Source organism: Parasteatoda tepidariorum, chromosome 1, assembly GCF_982258835.1.
Source record: "Parasteatoda tepidariorum strain Cologne lab strain chromosome 1, Ptep-v5.0, whole genome shotgun sequence".
Classification (NCBI taxonomy): Eukaryota; Metazoa; Arthropoda; class Arachnida; order Araneae; family Theridiidae; genus Parasteatoda; species Parasteatoda tepidariorum.
Genome location: NC_141755.1, coordinates 124,463,813 through 124,484,239, shown reverse-complemented (window position 1 = coordinate 124,484,239; position 20,427 = coordinate 124,463,813). Strand labels below are relative to the sequence as shown.

General features: G+C 29.5%; 1 protein-coding gene across 1 annotated transcript; it reads left to right on the top strand.

Annotated features, from left to right (window-relative positions):
- Nucleotides 1-18: 18 nt before the first annotated feature.
- Nucleotides 19-20,216, top strand: LOC107440318 (cyclin-D1-binding protein 1 homolog). The gene is made up of 9 exons (XM_016053213.4): nt 19-396; nt 1,351-1,410; nt 4,542-4,703; nt 5,881-5,968; nt 10,725-10,789; nt 15,092-15,168; nt 18,084-18,404; nt 19,941-19,987; nt 20,059-20,216. The coding sequence occupies exons 1-9, from the start codon at nt 309-311 to the stop codon at nt 20,162-20,164; spliced, it is 1,014 nt and encodes a 337-aa protein (XP_015908699.3). The 5' UTR covers nt 19-308; the 3' UTR covers nt 20,165-20,216.
- Nucleotides 20,217-20,427: the final 211 nt, after the last annotated feature.

The following is a 20,427-nucleotide window of genomic DNA, read 5'->3' as shown; positions in this document are numbered from 1 at the left end:
CTATTTTTCTCAAAAATAGACACCAAAATTGAAATAAATCTCTATTGATACATTAAAATATTTTATTTTTTTATCCTTTCACTAAAAAAAGAAGCCTTAATTTTAAGGAAATAGACAGTGGGAAGCGTTCTTTGTTTTGTTTACAGAAATTTCATTGTGAATGTATTTTATAACAAGGTTCGTGACAAAATTAAATAGGATAAGAAATTATAATACTGCAACACAATCTTTGTTTTGCTCTCATTGCTGAATAATATTTTTTTTAATAAATCTGTACATTAATTAGTTCTTACTTGATTTACTTTGTAATGGCAGATGGAGGAATATCTACTGATGTCAAAAACATTGTACAAAATCTTCAAGGAACTCTTAATATCGCTTGTGACCAATTAACAGGTTTTTATTAATTTAATTTTTATGCTAGCGTATATTATTTTAGCATGATTACCACATAATTATCATATTGTCTCTAGATGAATTTCTGAAAAAGATTTTGTAGCATTCAGTTATCTCTATAAAGATTGCCTGGAAAGTAATATTTTTAATTTTTCTTTCAAATTTATTTTCTGAAAACAAATAAATTTTTCCCCCCTTCATATTGCTGCACGGTATACTATTGATACACTTTAAGTACGCAACTTTAATCACCCTTAGAAAAGAGAAGTGTTGTGCCCCTGCTTAAATAATAATCTATAAATGTCTAAATAAATTTTTTTAATGATTTCCGGATATCTTTGCTTTAATTTTGTGGCTCTACCTAAAAATGTAGAGATCTCTGTGACCTTTTTTTTAAAAAAAAAGGGAGTAGAAAACAATGTTTTCTATATTAAATAAAATAAAATAATAATAATTTTAAAATATGGGGCTTTGTGTATGCAGCCTTCTTTTTTTTCACATGTATGTTTAAATAGAAAAAAATTAATTTTAAATTAAAAATTAATTCAATTATCGAGCCTATTTTGTCTTCAGAGTGGCCTCCTTAAAATTGCTGCTACCAAAAAAGCAAAAATATTCTTTTTGATTTTGAATAGTCTTTTCATGGATATCAAAAATACTACTGACATAGTACCTTAGTGTATCTATGTTGTATATTTAAAAATTCATTCCAAGTCGAAGAACCAGGCTATTCTATTAGGTTACATCAATTGAAGCTAACAAGTATTTACCAGTAAAAAATTATATTAGAAAAATCCAGTAAAAATCAGGTGAAGGAGGTTTTGAAAGAAGGCACCATTTAGTGAATTTTAACCTCTTTTCTTACTTTTTTCTAATGAAATTCATAAAAAAGGTATAATGAATTATGGATATTTTTAATGGCATATATTTCTCAACAATCATTTTTTATTTCAGGTGACCTCCCTGTTCGTGACTGCACTGACTTTGAAAATGAAACATTTTGGGCAAACTTTGGTACATAAAAAAATTATAATTTTTATTATGTTAAATTAAATATGAATGGTGTTTACTACACTAGGGAGTGCTGGAAGCTCTGGACTGCCTATACTTCCGTGTTACTGTTTTTGGTGTGTTTTGAAGCCTCACAATGTGATCATTGTATCTCTTGAGTAGTATTTCTTGTATTTGTTAACTGATTTATTATTTGTGTTTTAAAAAAGAATCGTTAGGAGAATCTTCACTTGAAGACCTGTCATTTCAAGATGTAAGAATTGTCATTTGAAAAAAACGAATTGTTATAAAACACTATAACAATATATCGAAATGAAACCTAAATGATCATTTTCAAAATGAACGTAATTTCACTGCTCCAACAATATACTAACATACGATGGTGTGCTTGTCTTGCACCAAAGGCCAAACAGTAATAAGCTATTAACCCCTTAACTGCCGAGTAAAATTAACGTGATTCACTCCCCAGTGCCACCGTTTTTCGCTCAAGTGCACTTTCTTAGCACAGCTCAAGTGCACTGGTGGGGGAAAATGATGCACTCTTTGCAATTTAAAAACAGTTTAATTTTACAAGACAAGAAAAAGGAAAGAAAGAAAATACAAAATTTAAATTAAATAATAAAATACAATATAAAAGATGTTGTATGATAAATTCTGAAACATGGTTGGACACATAAACCAACATCTAATTCATCGCACTGATAGCGGGAATCACGCCGAATTTTTTTTCTTGAACAAACAGCACATTTTCGCGATGCATTTTTCTTTGAAGACGTTGATGGAAAGAACAAAAAGCACCAAATACATACGGAAAACAAAAGCGAAAAAAAAAATAAACCCGACCTTACTCAAATAAATACACTCTTACTCAAATAATACGATATCACTTTTCCATAACATCCTTTTCCCATTCCCCCTCCTCCGAAATTAGTAATACATTCGCAAAGCAAACACTTTCAAGGCCATTTTACTGCATTCTGAAGTAGGGGGTGTAGTTCTATTTATAGCAGCGCAATGCAAAGCATCGTACTTCGGGAAAGCGTATATATACGCCTGCGGCAGTTAACGCATCGTCTGGCTGAGACGTATATATACGCCCGCGGCAGTTAAGGGGTTAAAAAGAGGCCAAACCAGAACTGCCAAAAAAAAAACAAATTATTTCAAAATCTTGCAACCATATCACTTTTTTTAACAATATATCTCTAAATAACTAAAACAAATTTTCACTTCCAACTCACCCAAGTAACTTAATATCTCGTGAAATACATCAGATTTGAGCTCAGGGATTATATAATTTCTTTCTCTTATTCAAAACAACATCTGTTTGAAAATATCGCCTTGCAGAATAAGGCTGTAGTAACCAGCTTTATACTTTCTAACCGGAGCAGGTAGAGATTGTTGTTGTTTGCATTTATACCATCCATAGGTTTCTAACAGTTCTGAAGGAAATAATGAAGTAAAATTGAAAAGGATATAGATGCTTTGTATTGTATTTCTAATCGAAGAGAGCAAACACTTGTGTTTTATAGCAAAAAATAATAATAATCTGCTGTAATTGGAAGTTTGCCAATTTTTGTTGGGAGGTTTGCAATTTGTGAACTTGTACAATTGTATATACAATGATGGATGAATTTACATAGTAAAAAGAGTTAAAAAAAATGGTGTTCTCGAACAAAAGTGAAAGTAATGCAGATGATTTTTCACATGATGACGATGTGAACATATGCAAAGACTCATATTTAACTTTTTTCATATGCCCGAGATAATTTGGGATAGTAAACTGTTGGTAAATTAAATATTTTTTGCTCATAAGAAAATAAAAATTTCAACTTAGAACTTGTTTATTATGTTTTGTTTTAGTTCCTTGTATTTATTAATGAAACAAAAAAATGAGTTGATTTTTTAAATTTTTTTTTTCCCTCCAAAAAAATTTGTAAGGAAAGCGATTAATCAGCTTACAAGGTTGAAAATATTTATTAAAGAAAGGTTCAATTATGTTTAGAAAATATAGATTAAAACAACTAGAAATGATGTGTTGTATAACTGAAAAGGAAACCAAATGGATAAACTGCAATGTTTTCGATAAAGTAAAAGACATAACTGTTACTGTATGCAAAGGTGATACTTTATTGTCAAAAGAGTATTTTAGCTAGCTGAAAACTGGTATACACATATAATAAATCTCTACCTTTATGATAATAAGAATACAAGAACACAGTAATTGTTGTGTTTCCTCTTTATATATTTACTCTTAGTTTCCTCTTAATATATTAACCTTTTCTACTCTTAGTCTTTCCATCAATTAAAACTAGTACTGTTAGCCTAATATAGCTCACACAAGAGCACAGCGTTTGTGTTTCCTCTTTCTTGATACATTGTATATAATACGTACAGCGCAAACACAGGATTTTTTTTTTACGGGTTTGAGTGGCAACCCTGATACGTTATAATACTATAAAAAATTAAAACTACAAAATTTTCAATAGTTTTGTGAAGAAAAAAATTTCTATCAATTTTTTATATTTTCCCAGATTGTGCGATGCCTGAAACTAGGAAAGGTAATACTCCAACTATGAAAGAAATTGTGAAACTAAACTTTAAAAAAAAAAAAAAAAAAAAAAAAATTAGTATTTTAATCTATAATTTTTTTTTATCTATATTTAAAATTCGATTAAACTTTATGTAAAGCAAAAAAAAATCTTTTTTTTCTGCTTTATTACTTGCTGAAGAAGAAAGTTAAATTAATTTTAAGTATCATAATTTTCTTTTCTTAATACAGATCTTTGAACAGTTCCATTTTGATTAATCAAATATTTATTTTGTCTATCGATAGATAGAATAATGTGAATATTGAGAGAATTCATATTTTAAAGAAGCTTCTTTGTAAACAGTATCCAGAAACACTGAAGTTCAAAAGATCCATTGTTTCTTAGTGCAATCATTGGTTTCTTCAATGAGTTACACTTTTTCTTTTAAATTAAAGAATTTATTTGTTTTGTGAATTATAAATATTGATTTCATCTTCAATGTATTTAATTGCTAAAAATTGATCTATGTAATTTTGATTATTTCTGTTGTACTCTTTCTATGCAATGTATTATCATTTATAAATTTTGTTTTTTTTATTTCTTCAGCTGCAGCAACAAATTTGGTTTCCCACGAGGCCACTAAATTCTGTGTGGCTTTTGATTCAGGTGGAGTTACGTCAATTGAAGAATGTCAGTGTCTCGTAAATAAAGTTGAAAATGCCTGTCTGGCTCTCCTTTCGGTTTTCTTCAAACTTCCGGTTTCTAGAGGTTTGTTGCATTGGTTTATCTAAATTTAGGATTCAACTCTTTTGTCGAATTCTTGTTTACTTTTGCAAATTTTTCATAAATGTTCATAATTATTTCTTATGTGCTGAAAAAATACTCAAATGCTTTGAAAGTTTTATTTTTTAAAAATCTCTCTTGAATTGTGAATTAATTAACAGCTTTTATGCATTAACACCTAGTCTTGGTTTCAACGATGCTCAAAATAATGAGTTTGAAAGTAAATTTTTTTCTACATGTTTTTTGTCTTGTAATGGTATCCTCTTATATCATCCTTATGACGAATATGAATATTAAAAGTGCTAAATTACGAAAATACCTATGGCCAATGTGTTATACAAAAAATAGAAGTTTAAATCAAATATATAAAAACACATTGAATGCAATGAATTCTGCAAATATGTTCTCTTAATGTAACAAGAATGATGGATATTGTATTGTATATTAATAATGTAGATGTTATTTAAGCGTTGAATTTCATATAAGTGTTTCTAAAAAATTTTGAACTTCATTGAATGTTATTTAAACTGAAGAATTTTCTTTGGAAGAAATCAAATTAAAGAATAGTGCTGTTTTAGTATGCTGAAAAAAATATAATAATTTACTGAACCAAATTATTTGTATCAAAGTTACAAGTTTTCAAAATCACAATATGTAAATAATAAAAATAATAATGAATGACAATTTAGTAAATAATACATAAAATTAATATAGGTTGTAGTGGTTGCAACATATTTGAACACACAGATATCTAAATTATTAAATGTCTTAAAATATTGTACAGGATTTTAATAAAATGTAAGTCCATCTATCACTGTTTTCTCATAAATAACAAATAAAACAACTCATAAAAATGTCTCTTCTTTAACTGAATAAAAATCGGGTGAATTATTTTATTCAAAAGATCAAAAAAATATTAAACTAATCTTTATTTTCAAAGGACAACATTTTCTTTCTGTCACCCAAACAGTGTTTCAATTGCTTAATTTTGCTCAGGTTGGTTAAAGACACTGGTGTAAATGAAAATACTGTCACAATAAGGTTCATAGAAATTATCAATGTCTCTAAATACAATTCTCTCATAGTTCTTATCTATGCATGTGTGTCATTTAAAAAGATAAAAGTATTTTTAATGATTCAATTGTATATATTATATTTTCAGGTAAAACTTTACACAAAGAAATTCATTTACATGTTTCAAGCATTTTAAATGGTATGAAAAACCTGTGTTCAGCAATTATTAACCAAAGGTATTGTCATATCATTTTTACCCATTATGTAATTTTTGTAAATTCTTCTTCTTATATCTTAACTTTATAATGACTTAAAAAAAATGACACAAACTTTAAATGTTGAGTTACTGGAGAATCTGATACAAGGTTGGCTTTTTGCTGGCAGAAACTGGTTATAACCGGTAAAAACTGGCAGAAACTAAAAAAAAACGTCTATGTTAGTTCTAGTAATTGCTTAATGACATTTTGTTTAAGTAAACTGAAAAATGTAACTCCATGTAACTGTAACAAACTTTTTAATTCATTGTTTGCAAATATATATTGTTTTTTTTATATTAAATATAAAGAGTGCAGTATATCAAATATCTATATAAAATAAAGAATAAAGTAATGTGATAATCAATATAAATACTAGATTTTAGTTTATTATATTAAACTCTGAAATTCAGTAATTATTATCATTTAACTCTTAACATAACTGAATGGAGCTGATTTCAAATAGTTTTTTTCTTTTCGAAACATAATTTGCATGACAACAATCCAATTGGGTATAATATAGCCTACGTCACAGGTTGTGTTGTTCCTACTAAATTTAACCCATGAACGGCATTTTCTGCGAGCCTAACTTCAAGCCACAAATAAACAAACGAAGTGTTCGATCATTTAAATAGCTGCTCGCCAGATTTTATTGCATTATAAAGAAAAGTTATTGAAACTAAATACAACTAAATAAACCACAACAACTAAGACAAATAACAACAACTACTAATAAGAATAACTAAATAAACAACAACTAAATTCCATTCGTTTAGAATTGCATCATACGTTGTTCCTACTAAATCGAAGTAGTTGTGTTTTTTTCATATTATACCCCATTACTATTATAACAGTAACAGTTTTAATCTTTGCTGTATGTTGATTCTGCCCCAGCTGCTACATAGTGGTCCAGTTTTAAAAAATATGCAGTAGATGAAAGTTTTACAAATCTTGCTTGTTCCTTGATGGCAATGCCTGCTAGTTCTGCTGGACTTGAGAGAATCTTCTCAAATTTCTCGTTCGTACATAGCAAATTGAGAAATTGTTTAAGTTTAGAAACTGCATCAAAACTTGTCTTTCGTTATAGATTACTGCAGAGTGCAAACAATGTAATATTTGATTTTGAAATTTTGTAAACAAATTGTACTTTGCTTAACATTTAATTGTTTTCTCTATGAATTATCCATTGTATGGCAATCTCAGTACTTTTATGTCATTTTCTGAATTTCTGCCACAAATGTGGCAGAAAAGGGTTTCAGCCATGTCAGTTTTAACTGGTTTCTACTAGTGGTTTTAACCACCTAGGCAGAAACTTGCCAACCTTGATCTGATATCACCGATGAATTGTTCAATTAAGTTTTTTCTGAACTTGGTGAACTCATGCCAATGTTGATAGTATATATTTTTTTTTCTCTAGATTTTGGTGTGAATATTTAAAAAAAAATTTGATTCTGAGAGCATGAAGAATTTTTCAATTATTATAATAAACTATATATATATATATACATAGTGTGTAACGTTTTTAAAAAGTGCTTAAAGGTGCTTATTTTAGATTTTCCTTTTCTAAAATCGCTTAAAGGTGCTTTTTTCATTAGTTGTGCTTAATTTTCCCTTTTCCAAAATGAGATTTTTTTTTCTTTACCATGACAATTTTAACCACACATTATGCAAAATCGTACTTTTCACATTGCTCTATTCAATGTTTTCACAATTCAATCAAAAGCAATCCATTTTGGCGTACGGTCGATCTGGTAGCGTATGAAAGCGCCCATCATTTTACATATTTTATGAAATTCTTGCGAGTCCGCATGTGTGTATAGTGAGCTGGGTTTGATGAGATTATTGCACTCCCGTGTGCAACTAACTCTGCTGCATTTTGTTAGATATTCTCAATTTCAAGCTTCATTTTTCTACCCTCTGAAATTTAACCGAAAAATCTCCAGATCATTTTTTAATGGCTAATGTAATCAAGAAAAGAGTTATTTGTCAAAAGAAAAAGTCTTTGAAAAATTATTTTGCATTTTATTGATGTATATAGTGCTAAAAATTAATTAAAAGGTGTTTATTTTTGTTGAAAGATTTTTCTATGCACCCTGATATATATATATATATAAATATATATATATATATATATATATATATATATATATATATATATATATATGTATATATATATATATGTATGCTGGCCGAGTGGTTAACGTGTCTGACTGCGGAGCCAATGGCCGCGGGTTCGAATCCCGCTCTGGGCATGAATGTTTCTCTCTGTGTGTTGTCTTCTGTTGTGTGAATGTGGCCCACCCTATGTGGCAGTATAGCGGGGGTAACGTTGCTCGCCTCCGTGACTTTGGTTCACAGGTGCCCACTGGGTAACGCTAAATGAGTAACAATGCCGGCATCTTCTATGGCAAAGAACAAAAAGTTCAGTGCCTGCCGTTATGTAAATATATATATATGTATGTATTCAGTTCACATTTCAGTAGTCAGCGGCTGCATATGGCCTGCAGGTCACAGGTTCTGCACCCTTAATATAATATAACTTGCTTTTTGTGCACCCAAAGCATTGCTAAAATAGATTTTACCTTTTTTTTTACGTAGAATATGAAATAAAGTATAGGATTTCTTTTTCATTTGAGTTAGATTTTCTACAAATTTATTAATTATTAATCATTTATGATACACACAATTTTTATTAGACAAAGTTGCTGATTTAAATCTTTGTTATTGCGCATTTACCTGAAGTTTTAAGTGCACAAAAGTGAAAAGATAATTGTTTTTCTATTTTAAAATTATTTTATTCTTAGTAATATATCCTTTCATTTTATCCTTTTAATAGTATTATTATCCATTTAATAGTATTTTATCCTTTTAATATTATTTAGACTTCAAAATTACTACTGTAGACAGCGCTTAAAAATATGTAGTATTTCTGGCAACCCTGATAAGACTCAATCTCTCGGTAGATGAAGGTTGGTCCTTAATTACTTTCGTTACAATCGTGACACCTGTGGGCATGATTTGAACTCACCTTCATCGAAAGTTACGCTCACTTTGATGAATGGTCCACACTGAGCAGATAACTTGTTATTTGTGATTGCGTTTTGTCCTCCTCGGACTCTCTGTCTCATTTACTCACCTGCACGCACTCGACTGCTAATAGCAACACGGGAGAGACACACAACTCTGAACTTATTGCAGCTCTCACGACGCTCAAAACTCGTTCAACTTAATACAGCTCTCCCCACAGGTGCTCAAAGTCTGGTTGAACTTAACACAGCTCTCCCAGTCTTTCCTAATATAGCAACAAGTGGTATTGTTATCAAATACTATAACTGATGAAATTCTGGTGGAGGAGCATTATGGTGTAATGAATATTTAAACAACAATTTACTAGTATATAAGACATGTTAACTGGATTCGGTCTTGGGGTATTGTTTGATAGATGAAGGTTGTCGATAATTACTACCCCCACACAACAGTTTTCTTAGAAATGTGGCCCACCCTGTGTACCCTTTTAGAATTCATCCTCTTTGTCTTTTTTGTAAATTTGTTGTACCCATTTTCTCTTTCAGAAAAAATTTTCTTTTATTTATTTTAAGAGAAAGAAACAGGAATTGTCATGACTACTGCAAATTATTTTTAGGCTAAATTAATCTAAAATATTTTTTTCCATATTTATTTAAGTGTTTTGAAGGACCCTCTATCTTTTAGAATTGAAAATTGTCCCTGTTTTTGATGTCCTCTTTTATTTTTAGGGAAATCTCTGTTCCCCACATTTTCAATGAAAACGTCTTTCCACTTAGAGTGTTTCAGTATTGCTGTTAGAGACATATGAGCAAATCTATTAAAACATAATTTTTGAAGTTTCCCCATAGCTATTTTATAAAATATTAATAAATTATGATAAATGCCAAAGAAGTTTTTCTTTTGTGTTCGTAATTTTTATATTAAAAAATTTGTATAACCTATAAAATACTAGTGAAAGTTATTTTTCCCTTTCATGATACCAGCTCATTATTCTATAATAAATCTATTTATAATATATTTATTAATAGTTGGAAATGATAGTGACCTTATGCTCAGATTAATTTACAGTGAAGAGGAATATATATGTATTTTGAAAGTAAAGTAAAACTATACTTTTTTGATTTCCATTATGTTTTGAACTTTTTTTCTTTGTCAAAAAATATATTTTAAGATCTATCAAAAATATTAAAATAATTATATACCAGGGCTGCCACTGAGAATGGGGAAAGCCTGGTAAACGCAGGGACTTTAAAAATCACCTAAAATAACAGAGAATTTTAAGTTTTTCCTTACAAACTGGAAAAATACAGAGAATTATATTTCTTATTTTCGTTTTTTGAAAGTAGTGACCATTCAAAGTGGAATCTCTGGAATATGTTAGGATGATATTTGAGCTATACTGAACTATTTCATTTACTATAGCATTATTTAAGTATGTGTAGCTGTTCCTCATTTTTTTTTCTCTAAGTTTTTTCAGCAATTAAAACTAATAAATGCAGTTAGGTCAATATAGCTCACACAAGCTGTTTCCTCTTAATTGTATTGTGTACAGGGAATTTTTTTTCCAGATTTGAGTGCCAACCCTGTTCTATACATTTACTTACTGTAAACCAAACAAACATTGCATTCAACTTACCCTATTGTGTTTTTGTTCTCTTCATATTTTTCTAATTGCTCTTTATATATATATATTTATTTTTTTCTTTTGTAGCGGTCATTTACAAAATGTTGGTAATGTTTGGGCTGATTGTGAAGCTGTTGAAAGTCTTCCTAAAAGTAAACTAACTTTATTTATTTTAGAGGACGCCTTTAATGTAAACAATGCGGGGTTGCCACTCCACAGGGAAAACCTGGAAAATACAGGGATATTAAAAATCACATAAAATAACAGGAAAAATACAGAGAAAAAATTTTTTTTCTTTACAAACTGGAGAAATGCTGGGAATTATATTTCTTGTTTTCGTCTTTTAAAAAATTTTGACCACTCAAAGCAGCTCAATCTATGTAATATTTAATGATTATATTTGAGCTATACTAAATTATTTCATTTACTATAGCATTATTTAAATATGTTCCAGCAATCAAAATTAATACATACAGTTAGCCCAATATAGCTCACATACAAGATGTTCCCTCTTAATATACAGGGAATTCCAAATTTGACTGGCAATCCTGGATTGACAGCTAATGGAAAATCAATATTTTTCATTACAAAATTTATGTTAGAAGGAATGTATTTCTATATTATACATGTGCATTTATAATTGTTTTTTTTTTTTATGACTAAAACTGAACTCTTAAACGGGAAATAAGGATGAACTGATCTATGGGGCAGGAACAAAACTCACCAAATTTAATGGAACTGAAACTATATGATCTACATATATATCACAACACCTTTCTTTTCGTAGTTTATTGTATGAAGGTTAGATTGGGCAGTCTAAATATATGAATGGAGAAATATGAAAAAGCATTCAATGTGATCTTTTAGCTAGGAAATCAATACGTCCTTCCTCGTGGCTTCAAAATCTTGGGAAAATATTACCAAAACATTGAAACAACAGAAATTATAAAACAGTGCCATTGACTGATAATTCAAATATAATAAGAAACAAACTGCTTATTCACCACCAGAGTATGCTATGAATTGTCCAAACCTGTTGACTTGTAGGGGAGGATATGCTGGCAACAGAACAGAAAATATGGATGCAGCCATACTTCATCATCATCATCAGTGGCTCGACAGCCCAGGGTGGGCCTTGGCCTTTTCAAGAAGTTTTTTCCGGGCTAACCTTTTTTTTGCATATATATGAGTTTATTTACAGCTTACATTTTAAAAAAAATAAAAATAATCAATAGTTAGTATTAAATGCATCTTTGTAAAAGAAGTAAAAAAATTTTTGATTGAGCTGAAGTAGATATTGAGAAACAGCAAATTCATATTGTTTCTCTTGACTGAAATATACATATTTGTTTTTATGTGCATGCTTGTAAATCTGCACACATTTGTATTCTATTTTATAGTTTATCTGCTGGAAAGTTCTTTTTACAGAAATACTTCTCTTTCCCAATATTCACTTGCTCCAATGCTTGAGATACACAAAATTTGTTTTTATTTATGTCCTTAATCCCACATAGCAGAAATGCAGTGACTTCGCATCTTTGTCGCAGTACGTTACACAGCTCAAACAGAAAGATTTTTCTCTTTGGAAGTAAAAATTTTTGATTTTCTGCAGAGATTTACATTTAAAATGTGAATCCAGCAGATAAATTGTCACTTTTTGATGTTCTAAATTTACACCAATAGCACCGTAAATCCATTTAGTGTTTCAATTTTGTTTTAGGCAGTTATTGATATAGATTTTCACATGCTTTTTAAATATCCAGATACATTTCAGACGATATGGGAAATTTGATTGCGCATTTGAGTATTTATTTTTTAAGGTTATGATTTTGTGGGGTTTTTTTTCCTTTGGCTGTTATTGCTTTGATTTCCACCACATAGTCTTTAAAATCTAATAAACTGAATTTTTTTTTAATATTATTTATTACAACAATCAAATCTTGAAACGAAGCACGCATTTGAGTAACTTTTTAAAGGATCCGGTTCACAAAATTTTGTCATCGATCTGTTTTTCGGTAATTACTGCTCTGGATTTCATGAATATTTGTAAATGTGATAATGATTTACAAGTGTGATAACGGAAATAATTATAATTTTTTTAATTATAAATAATTATTTTATAATTAATAAATATTATTTTTTAATAATAATAAAATTATAGTTTTTTTTTCCTTTCTTTTTTTCTCAACCACAGTGTTTTTGTTACTTTAAATTAGTATTATACATCTTTGTTATTATTGAAAGAAATTAGTGCTAGAGAGTTTTGTTGCAGAAAGCCAGAAAAAATTCTGCCACAGGGCATTAAAGACCTACTGATTTAAAACATTTAGCAATAATTTGTCAGTCTAATGATACTTTCTTTATACAAATGGGCAAAAGCAGGCATTTAAAAGTTAAGCATTCGTGAAATATTTTCATCATCATTATCATAGTTGGCCAGACAGCCCAATGTGGGCCAATGCCTTCCTCCGAAGATTTCTCCATGAGAACTTCCGATGTATATTTGATCTCCAATTTTTTTCATTAATTTTTTTAAAAAATCAGGCCGAGTCGGCCCATCTCGAATGCGGCATTCCCCGCTTTCTTGTTCCAGTGGGTCTAAAAGGCAGCTTCTTCTTAATTGTATTGTCATCACTCTTTCGAATCACGTGGGCCATCCAATTCATTCCATTTATTTTTATGTATTTAATAATATCGAGTTGTTTATAAATCTTGTACAGTTCAAAGTTAAATCTCCCTCTCCAGTTATTTCTCCTCTCCCGCTTTCATTTACACCACAGAGTATATTCCACAAATTCTTTCTCTCAAATATTGTGATACACTTTTCCTCCAGTTTTGTCATGGTCCAAGCTTCAAAAGCGTATGTCAAGACTGGCCTAACAAGAGTTTTGTAGATAAAGAACTTTGTTTTTCTAGAAAGAAACCTAGATTTAATCAATTTTCTCAGCCCATAGACAGACCTATTCACCAGATAGAGTCAGTTTTTTAATTCAGGAGTCATTCTGTTGTCAATAGTAATACAGTGTAACGTCCCATATCCGGACGTCCCTTTCCCGGAAGGGTCGATTTCCCGGACACTTTTTAACAATCAAAATAAACAAACATCTCTCCATCTTCCCCTTTCCTTAAAAAAAAAAAAAAAAAATCTTTTGACACATTTTCTTTTTTTCTAGCTTGCACTGAACCTCTGATTCATGCATCGAACCCATAAATCACCAGAAAGGGGAAGTGAAGTTCTACCAAGTCCATTGAGTGACCGTTAGTGACGCTCCTCCCTTGGAATGTAGGAAAAAGAGGGAGATTTGTTTTCAAAAGACCGCAACTGAGTCCCCCTCCCCCCTCCTTTCCCATGCAGGTGGCTAGTAAAAGAGGCATTTCCTGGAATCTTTTTATTGAAAGAAGAAATACTGTGGAAAAGGGTAAACGGGGCAAGCGTTAAGGTGGGGGGGGAGTCCGAATGGAAAATTTGAATAGGTCTAAAAGGATACACGTCCTTGAGAAACAAAACATTCGTTCTTACCCATACCATGTAATATTAAGAGGCGGGGGGAAAAAGGGGTAACATTCTTTCTTTAGCAGATTCTTTCAGTCATAAAAAAAAATAAATAAAGAGAACCCGATCAGCGTGTCCCGCCTTTATGCTTGATTGATAGCCAATGATAGGAGAGAAAACAATAATTTGTTACTTCCCTACCCTCAACTTAAATGATCTCCTCTTTACACTCATTTTCTTTCACAAATAAGGAGGAAATGAATTTTTCTCCTCCATCTACCCACATTAATGAATTACGGGAATTTCCCTTTCTTGCTTGAATCATTCTAGTTAAAAATGGCGGATTATTATTTTCATATGTCAATTTTTTTTAGTTTTCTATATTTTAAGAAATAATATTTTTTTTCTAATATTTCATGTTAATACTAAAACATTATTCCCCTTAAAAATAATGTTTATTTATTTTTTGCTTCTTAGATTTAGATCATTTTAAGCTTTGTTCCTAGAATTTCCCCTTCCTGCTTGAATCGTTCTAGTTCAAAATGGCGGATTAATATTTTCGTAACTGTTAAATTTTTTTCGTTTTCCATATTTTCAGCAATAATATTTTTTTTCTAATATTTTATATTTGATTGATTAGATATTTTAATGCTAAAACATTATTCCCCTTAAAATAGTGTTTATTTATTTTTTGCTTCTTAGATTCAGATCGTTTATTAATTCATTTTAAGCTTTGTTTACCTTGGGGGTGTATTATACGGAAAAATCTATTATACGGACTTCTGGAAGTCCCACCGATTCCGGATACGCGACTTTACACTGTAATGTATTATTGTATGAAACATTGTAACTGAAGAGAAATTTCCATCCTCTTAGCATAATTTTTTTATGTCATTCATTTGAATAAATGATATATAGAAACACTTTTGTGTAAATTCTGACATACATTTATTATTTTCAGATAACATTGAGGCAGTGATAAAATTATGTAGAGAGCAGCATGATATGGTTCAAGATGCTTCTCAAGAACTCATGAATGTAAATCTCCTTTAGTTATTTCTTTTTATTTATTTACCTTTTTGCTGGAAGTACTACACTGTAATAGGGAGAGAGAGGAATCTTCCCAAAGTTAGCAGGACTAAACAATGTCCATAAAATTCATGACCACCAAAAGTGGGTTTTCTAGAATGTCCCTCTTGTTCAGTCCAGGATATGTTGGGGGAAAGCCTGCATGCTGGGCAGTTTGGAAAGATTTTAACACTACCAGAGAGAAATCTAAAATTATCAATTATATTTTTTAATCAACAATCTTCTGAAGGTATTATTCTCTATAATTTGTCTTTCAATTTACCGAGAAATAATTCTTAATATTTTTATTTTTTTTACCGTCTTAAAAAAAATCTATTTATAATGTATAGCAGCTTAAATTTATTAATAAAACTAATACTGATTTAAACAATTTCCATACTGAGTTATTATTTTTCTCATTAATCATTATCAATGATTATTCTTACAAGGGAGACTAGGGAAGTGTGACTCGCCAATTTTGAAATAAACTAGTGGGATGTATGCCATATGAGGAATAATTTTAGGGGGCAGCATTCGTTTCGGCCCATAGAAGGTCCTATGAGAGATAAAAAATAATTCAATGTATAGAAAAATCGGTATTTTATTACTTCAATGCAGACTATTAGTTGTTGTAATTGTCTCATACTCCAATTAATTTTGTGCATACTATATAATGCATATTTATGGTCAAAATTGATCTCAAAAGCCGGATATACCTATTTTGAAAAAATACTTTTAAGCGATTATTCTAATTTTAGTAAAATATCTCCGAAATATCTAATTTTTAAAATGATCGAAACATCTCATTTTTAAAATGAATCCCCCCCCCTCCCCAATTTCATCATGTAAAGTCATGGATTTAGGTTTCCGAGAAATCTAATTTTTGAAATGAATTCCCCCCCCCCCAATTTTATCCAGTTCCAAATATCTTAATTCCTAAAATCACCACTCAGTCATATTTTATTAGAATATAAAATAACTTTATCATGTTCTTTAAAAATTATGGTGTTCTTTCAAAAACTGAAAGAAATAACATCATTTCTAGAGCGAATTATCTTTCAAACTTCTGTGATCTAAAAAATTTTATTCTTTTTCTTTTTTAATTTTATCAATTTAAAATTCTAGTTGAAGCAAACGAATTGAAGCATTGGCGAATTTTTTTTATTCCGAAATGAAAACAGAAAAATCAGGTGTATTTCTTTCTTTTCTGATGAACAAGAAAAGTATCTTTAGAATATAATTCTGCCGAAAAAAAGGAAAAAAATATTTGCTTTTGTATTTTTTTCAGCTATTTTATTGTTTCAACTCTTTCTTTACCCTGTTTTTTAAATTTAAAATCTATAAATATGAAGATGCAGAGTATAACAGTTTTGCTTATACCTATCATTTCAATTAATGTTATTATAATGCTTTTTTAAATTTATTGTTGCGTTTTTGTCGAAGAAAATAATATCGTTAAGACATGAAAAATTCATGGAAAATCATGAATTTGAAAATCTAAAATATAGCAGTATTTAGTTTTTCAATAAAATTTTTTAATTTTTTCTACTGATGTAAAATAAATAATTTCGCTTCTATTTACAATATGTGGACAATTACAATTGATCATTTCCATGATATATAGGATAAAAGGACAGCATTTTTTAGCACAGATTCGAATTTTTATAAAAAAAATGTGTAACATATGGTTTGCATTACAACAAATCATTTTAAAAGTTCTATTATTATATATTGCTTGTAAAGTTATTAATAGGTTTAGCAGTACTCATAGTATTTAAATTAGATTTTATTAAAACTTTCATGCATTATTAATTTACATTAAATTATTGTTACAAGCATTTAACTCATAGTATATTTCATATTTTATAGCAAAGATTGACTGCATTCATAGTCACAATTTTTCCTAGAAAAACATCATTACTAGATAAATAATCAAGTTTCATTGAAATTTGCTCATAATTATTTGTTTGGTTCAATAGTGCAGTCGCTTGTATTCTTAAAATCAGATTTGATTGACATCAAAATAAATAAATGGAACAAAAATGTTGATTGTTTTAATTTCGTAATCTACAAGGTCCTGGAAAGTCATGAATTTCTGTATTGAACAAAATTTGCCATGAAATTTCATGATTTTATCTATTTTTTAAAAAAAATTATGGATTTAATTTGCCGAAAAATCTAATTTTTAAAATAGTATCCCCACACCCCTCCCATTTGTTGGTGTTCTGAATATCTGAATTTGTTGCAAAATACCCACTCACAGTCATATTTTATTAAAATATAAAATGTTTTGTCATGTTCTTTTAAAATTGTGGTGTTCTTTCAAAAAAAGAAAGAAAAAATATCATTTCTAAGAGCAATTACCTCTTAAACTACTGTGATTTCAGAATTTTTGTTAGTATTTATTTTTTTATCAATTTCAAATTCTAGCTGAAGCTAGCCAGTCATTGGCGAATTCTTTTTATTCTGAAATGAGAACAGAAAAATCAGGAGTATTTTTTCTTTTCCAATGAACAAGAAAAGAATCTTTAGAATATAATTCTGCTGAAAAAAATGAAAAAATATTATTTGCTTTTGTATTTTTTTCAGCTATTTTGTTGCTTCTACTCTTTCTTTACTCTGTTTTTTTAAATTTAAAATCTATAAATATGAAGATGCAGAGTATAACTGTTTTGGTTATACCTATCATTTCAATTAATGTTGTTATAAAGCTTTTTTAAATTTATTCTTGCGTTTTTGTCGGAGAAAATAGTAACTTCGTTAAGTTTTGAAAGATTCTTGGAATTAGTCATGGATTTTAAAATCTAAAATGTAGCAGATACCCTAAATCTGTTTCAAAATTTTAGTTTTAAATGTGAAATTTAAAATGTTATTTTTTTCTGCAGGCAATAGAAGAAGAAGAATCGAATAATGGTGTTGATTTGACTCTTCTGACACCTTTGAATGGTTTGAGGGTTCCAATCAATCCATCGTGGACAGACTCTGACAGAAATGTGCTCTTTCCATGTTCGGGTCTCGTGAAGGCTGCCAAAGCATGCATAAAGAAAGTTCAAAAAGCTATATCTCAGAGGGGGAATGGAAATACTCAAAATTGTATTGATGAACTCGATTTAGTTGCCGATATTATTAAATCAAGCAGCTTAATTGCTGATGACTTGGTCTTGTCTCTTTACCCTCCAATGAATCATTCTGTTGTTCGGCAACACGTAAGCCTTATTTTATCTTTATGTGTATCACCAGGGTGAATCTCCTCCCCTCTTTGCTTTTGCAATTACTTTTCGTTTCTTGATGATAAACAGTTCATTGCATCTGTAATAAAACATGGTGTGTAGCGGTTTTAAAAAGTGCTTAAAGGTGTTTATTTTTGATTTTCGTTTTTTAAAAGCCCTTGAAGTTGCTTTTTTCATTACCTGTTTTTAAAAAGTGCTTAATTTTCCCTTTTTCAAGTATGAGATATTTATTCTTTACCATGTCGGTTTTCGCCACATATTATCCAAGTGCGTGCTTTTCACATTGCTAAACGTTTTTTTAATTCATTCAGCCACAATCCATGGGCCAATCATTTTACATGTCTGATGAAATACTTACGAGTCAGCATGTGGGTCTAGAGCTTAGTTCGATGAGATTCTTGTACTCACATAGGGTGCAACTATGCTGTATTTTGCGAGACATTCTCAATTTCAGGCTTCATTTTCCACCCTCTGATATCGAATCAAAAAACCTCTCGATCTTATTATAATGGCTAGTATAATCAAAAAAAGATTTCTTTGTCAGAAACTAGTTGTTTTATCATGTAAAGTCTTTGAAAATTATTCTACATTTTTTTAATGTATTTAGTGCTTAAAATATTTTTTTAATGCTTAAATAGAACTTGAAAGGTTCTTATTTTTTGTTGAAAAATGTGGCTACGCACCCTGTTACAAAAAATTTACATAATGTTTCAAAAGATTTAAAATTTTTATTAGAAAGTCGTTTCTACAGATTTTTTTTTAAATCATTGCAGCGACTTTTTCCGCTACTTTGAAATCAAAGCCTTGCTAATTTAAATTCAACTCATTGAATTGTAGCAAATATATTGCACAAATAAGCTACTTTTATTAAGCACTTGAAATCATGGAATCTATTTTTAAATAACATCTTTTTTTTAGATTGTAGGTGTTCATTCAGAAATAGCAGAGCTTCGTCTTTTAGCTCAAGCATATGTTTTAAAATGTTTCCTTTTTTGAAAGCAATACAATACAAAAGGTTTATAATAAATTTTTTATTGGATTGTAATTGACGCCAAGACTTATTTGCACATAAATTATAAGAACTACTTGCTTTTTTTAAACTGAGTGGTAAGGCTTTTTTTAAAGTCTGCAATTACGACACTTGTAAATTTTCTGAGCCATCTCAAATGCAGTACCGTCTTTAGACGCATGGGCGCACCTGGGCAGTCAAGATTTTAATTTCTTAAATTTTAAAATATTTTTGTTGAAATTTTGTATATAAGTTGTTTTTAACAATATAAATGTACAATGAGAATTTCAAAAAAATCCCTTCATAATTTCTAAAAACATTCTGAAAGTCGCCTTAAATTAGTTAAAAGTTATCTTAAAAATGCTTTATTTTATGTATGTGAAGTTTGATTTTAAACAGTATGACATGTTATAGGGGCCCATTTCCGTGTCCCTGCTTACTATTAAGTTTCTCAAATGAAAATTGTTTTATTTATTACTTATAGATATTCTTTAATTTTTTAGGCATTAATGATTAGAGATAATTCTAAAGAAATCTTATCATTTGCCAAGTAAGTTAAAAGAAAACTTTTTGAAATTGTATTGTTAAAATACATTTATCTAATTCATAAAATCCTTTCAGGAGTTGCCATTTTTATTCCATAGCAGATGATGTGTGGATTGAATTTCTGGGAAGAGCTATTGACCATAATTGGGTTAGAATCAGTGATATGGTTCTCGCTGATTGATCCAAAAACTAATGTAAATATTTGTTATTCATTAAAAATGTTATTTATGGAAGAGTTCACTTTTTATTCTTAATATCATTTCTATTAAAGAAGTTTCTTTTGGAGAAAAAAAACTTTGAAACTCCTCTTTATGTGCGACAATTTGTACCCTACTCTGTTAAGGTGTTTAACCTATAGAAAAATATTAGTTACATTCAGGGTTCGTTGATTTAAATCAGCTTGATTAAAATCACGATTTAAATCATGATTTAAATCAAATGATT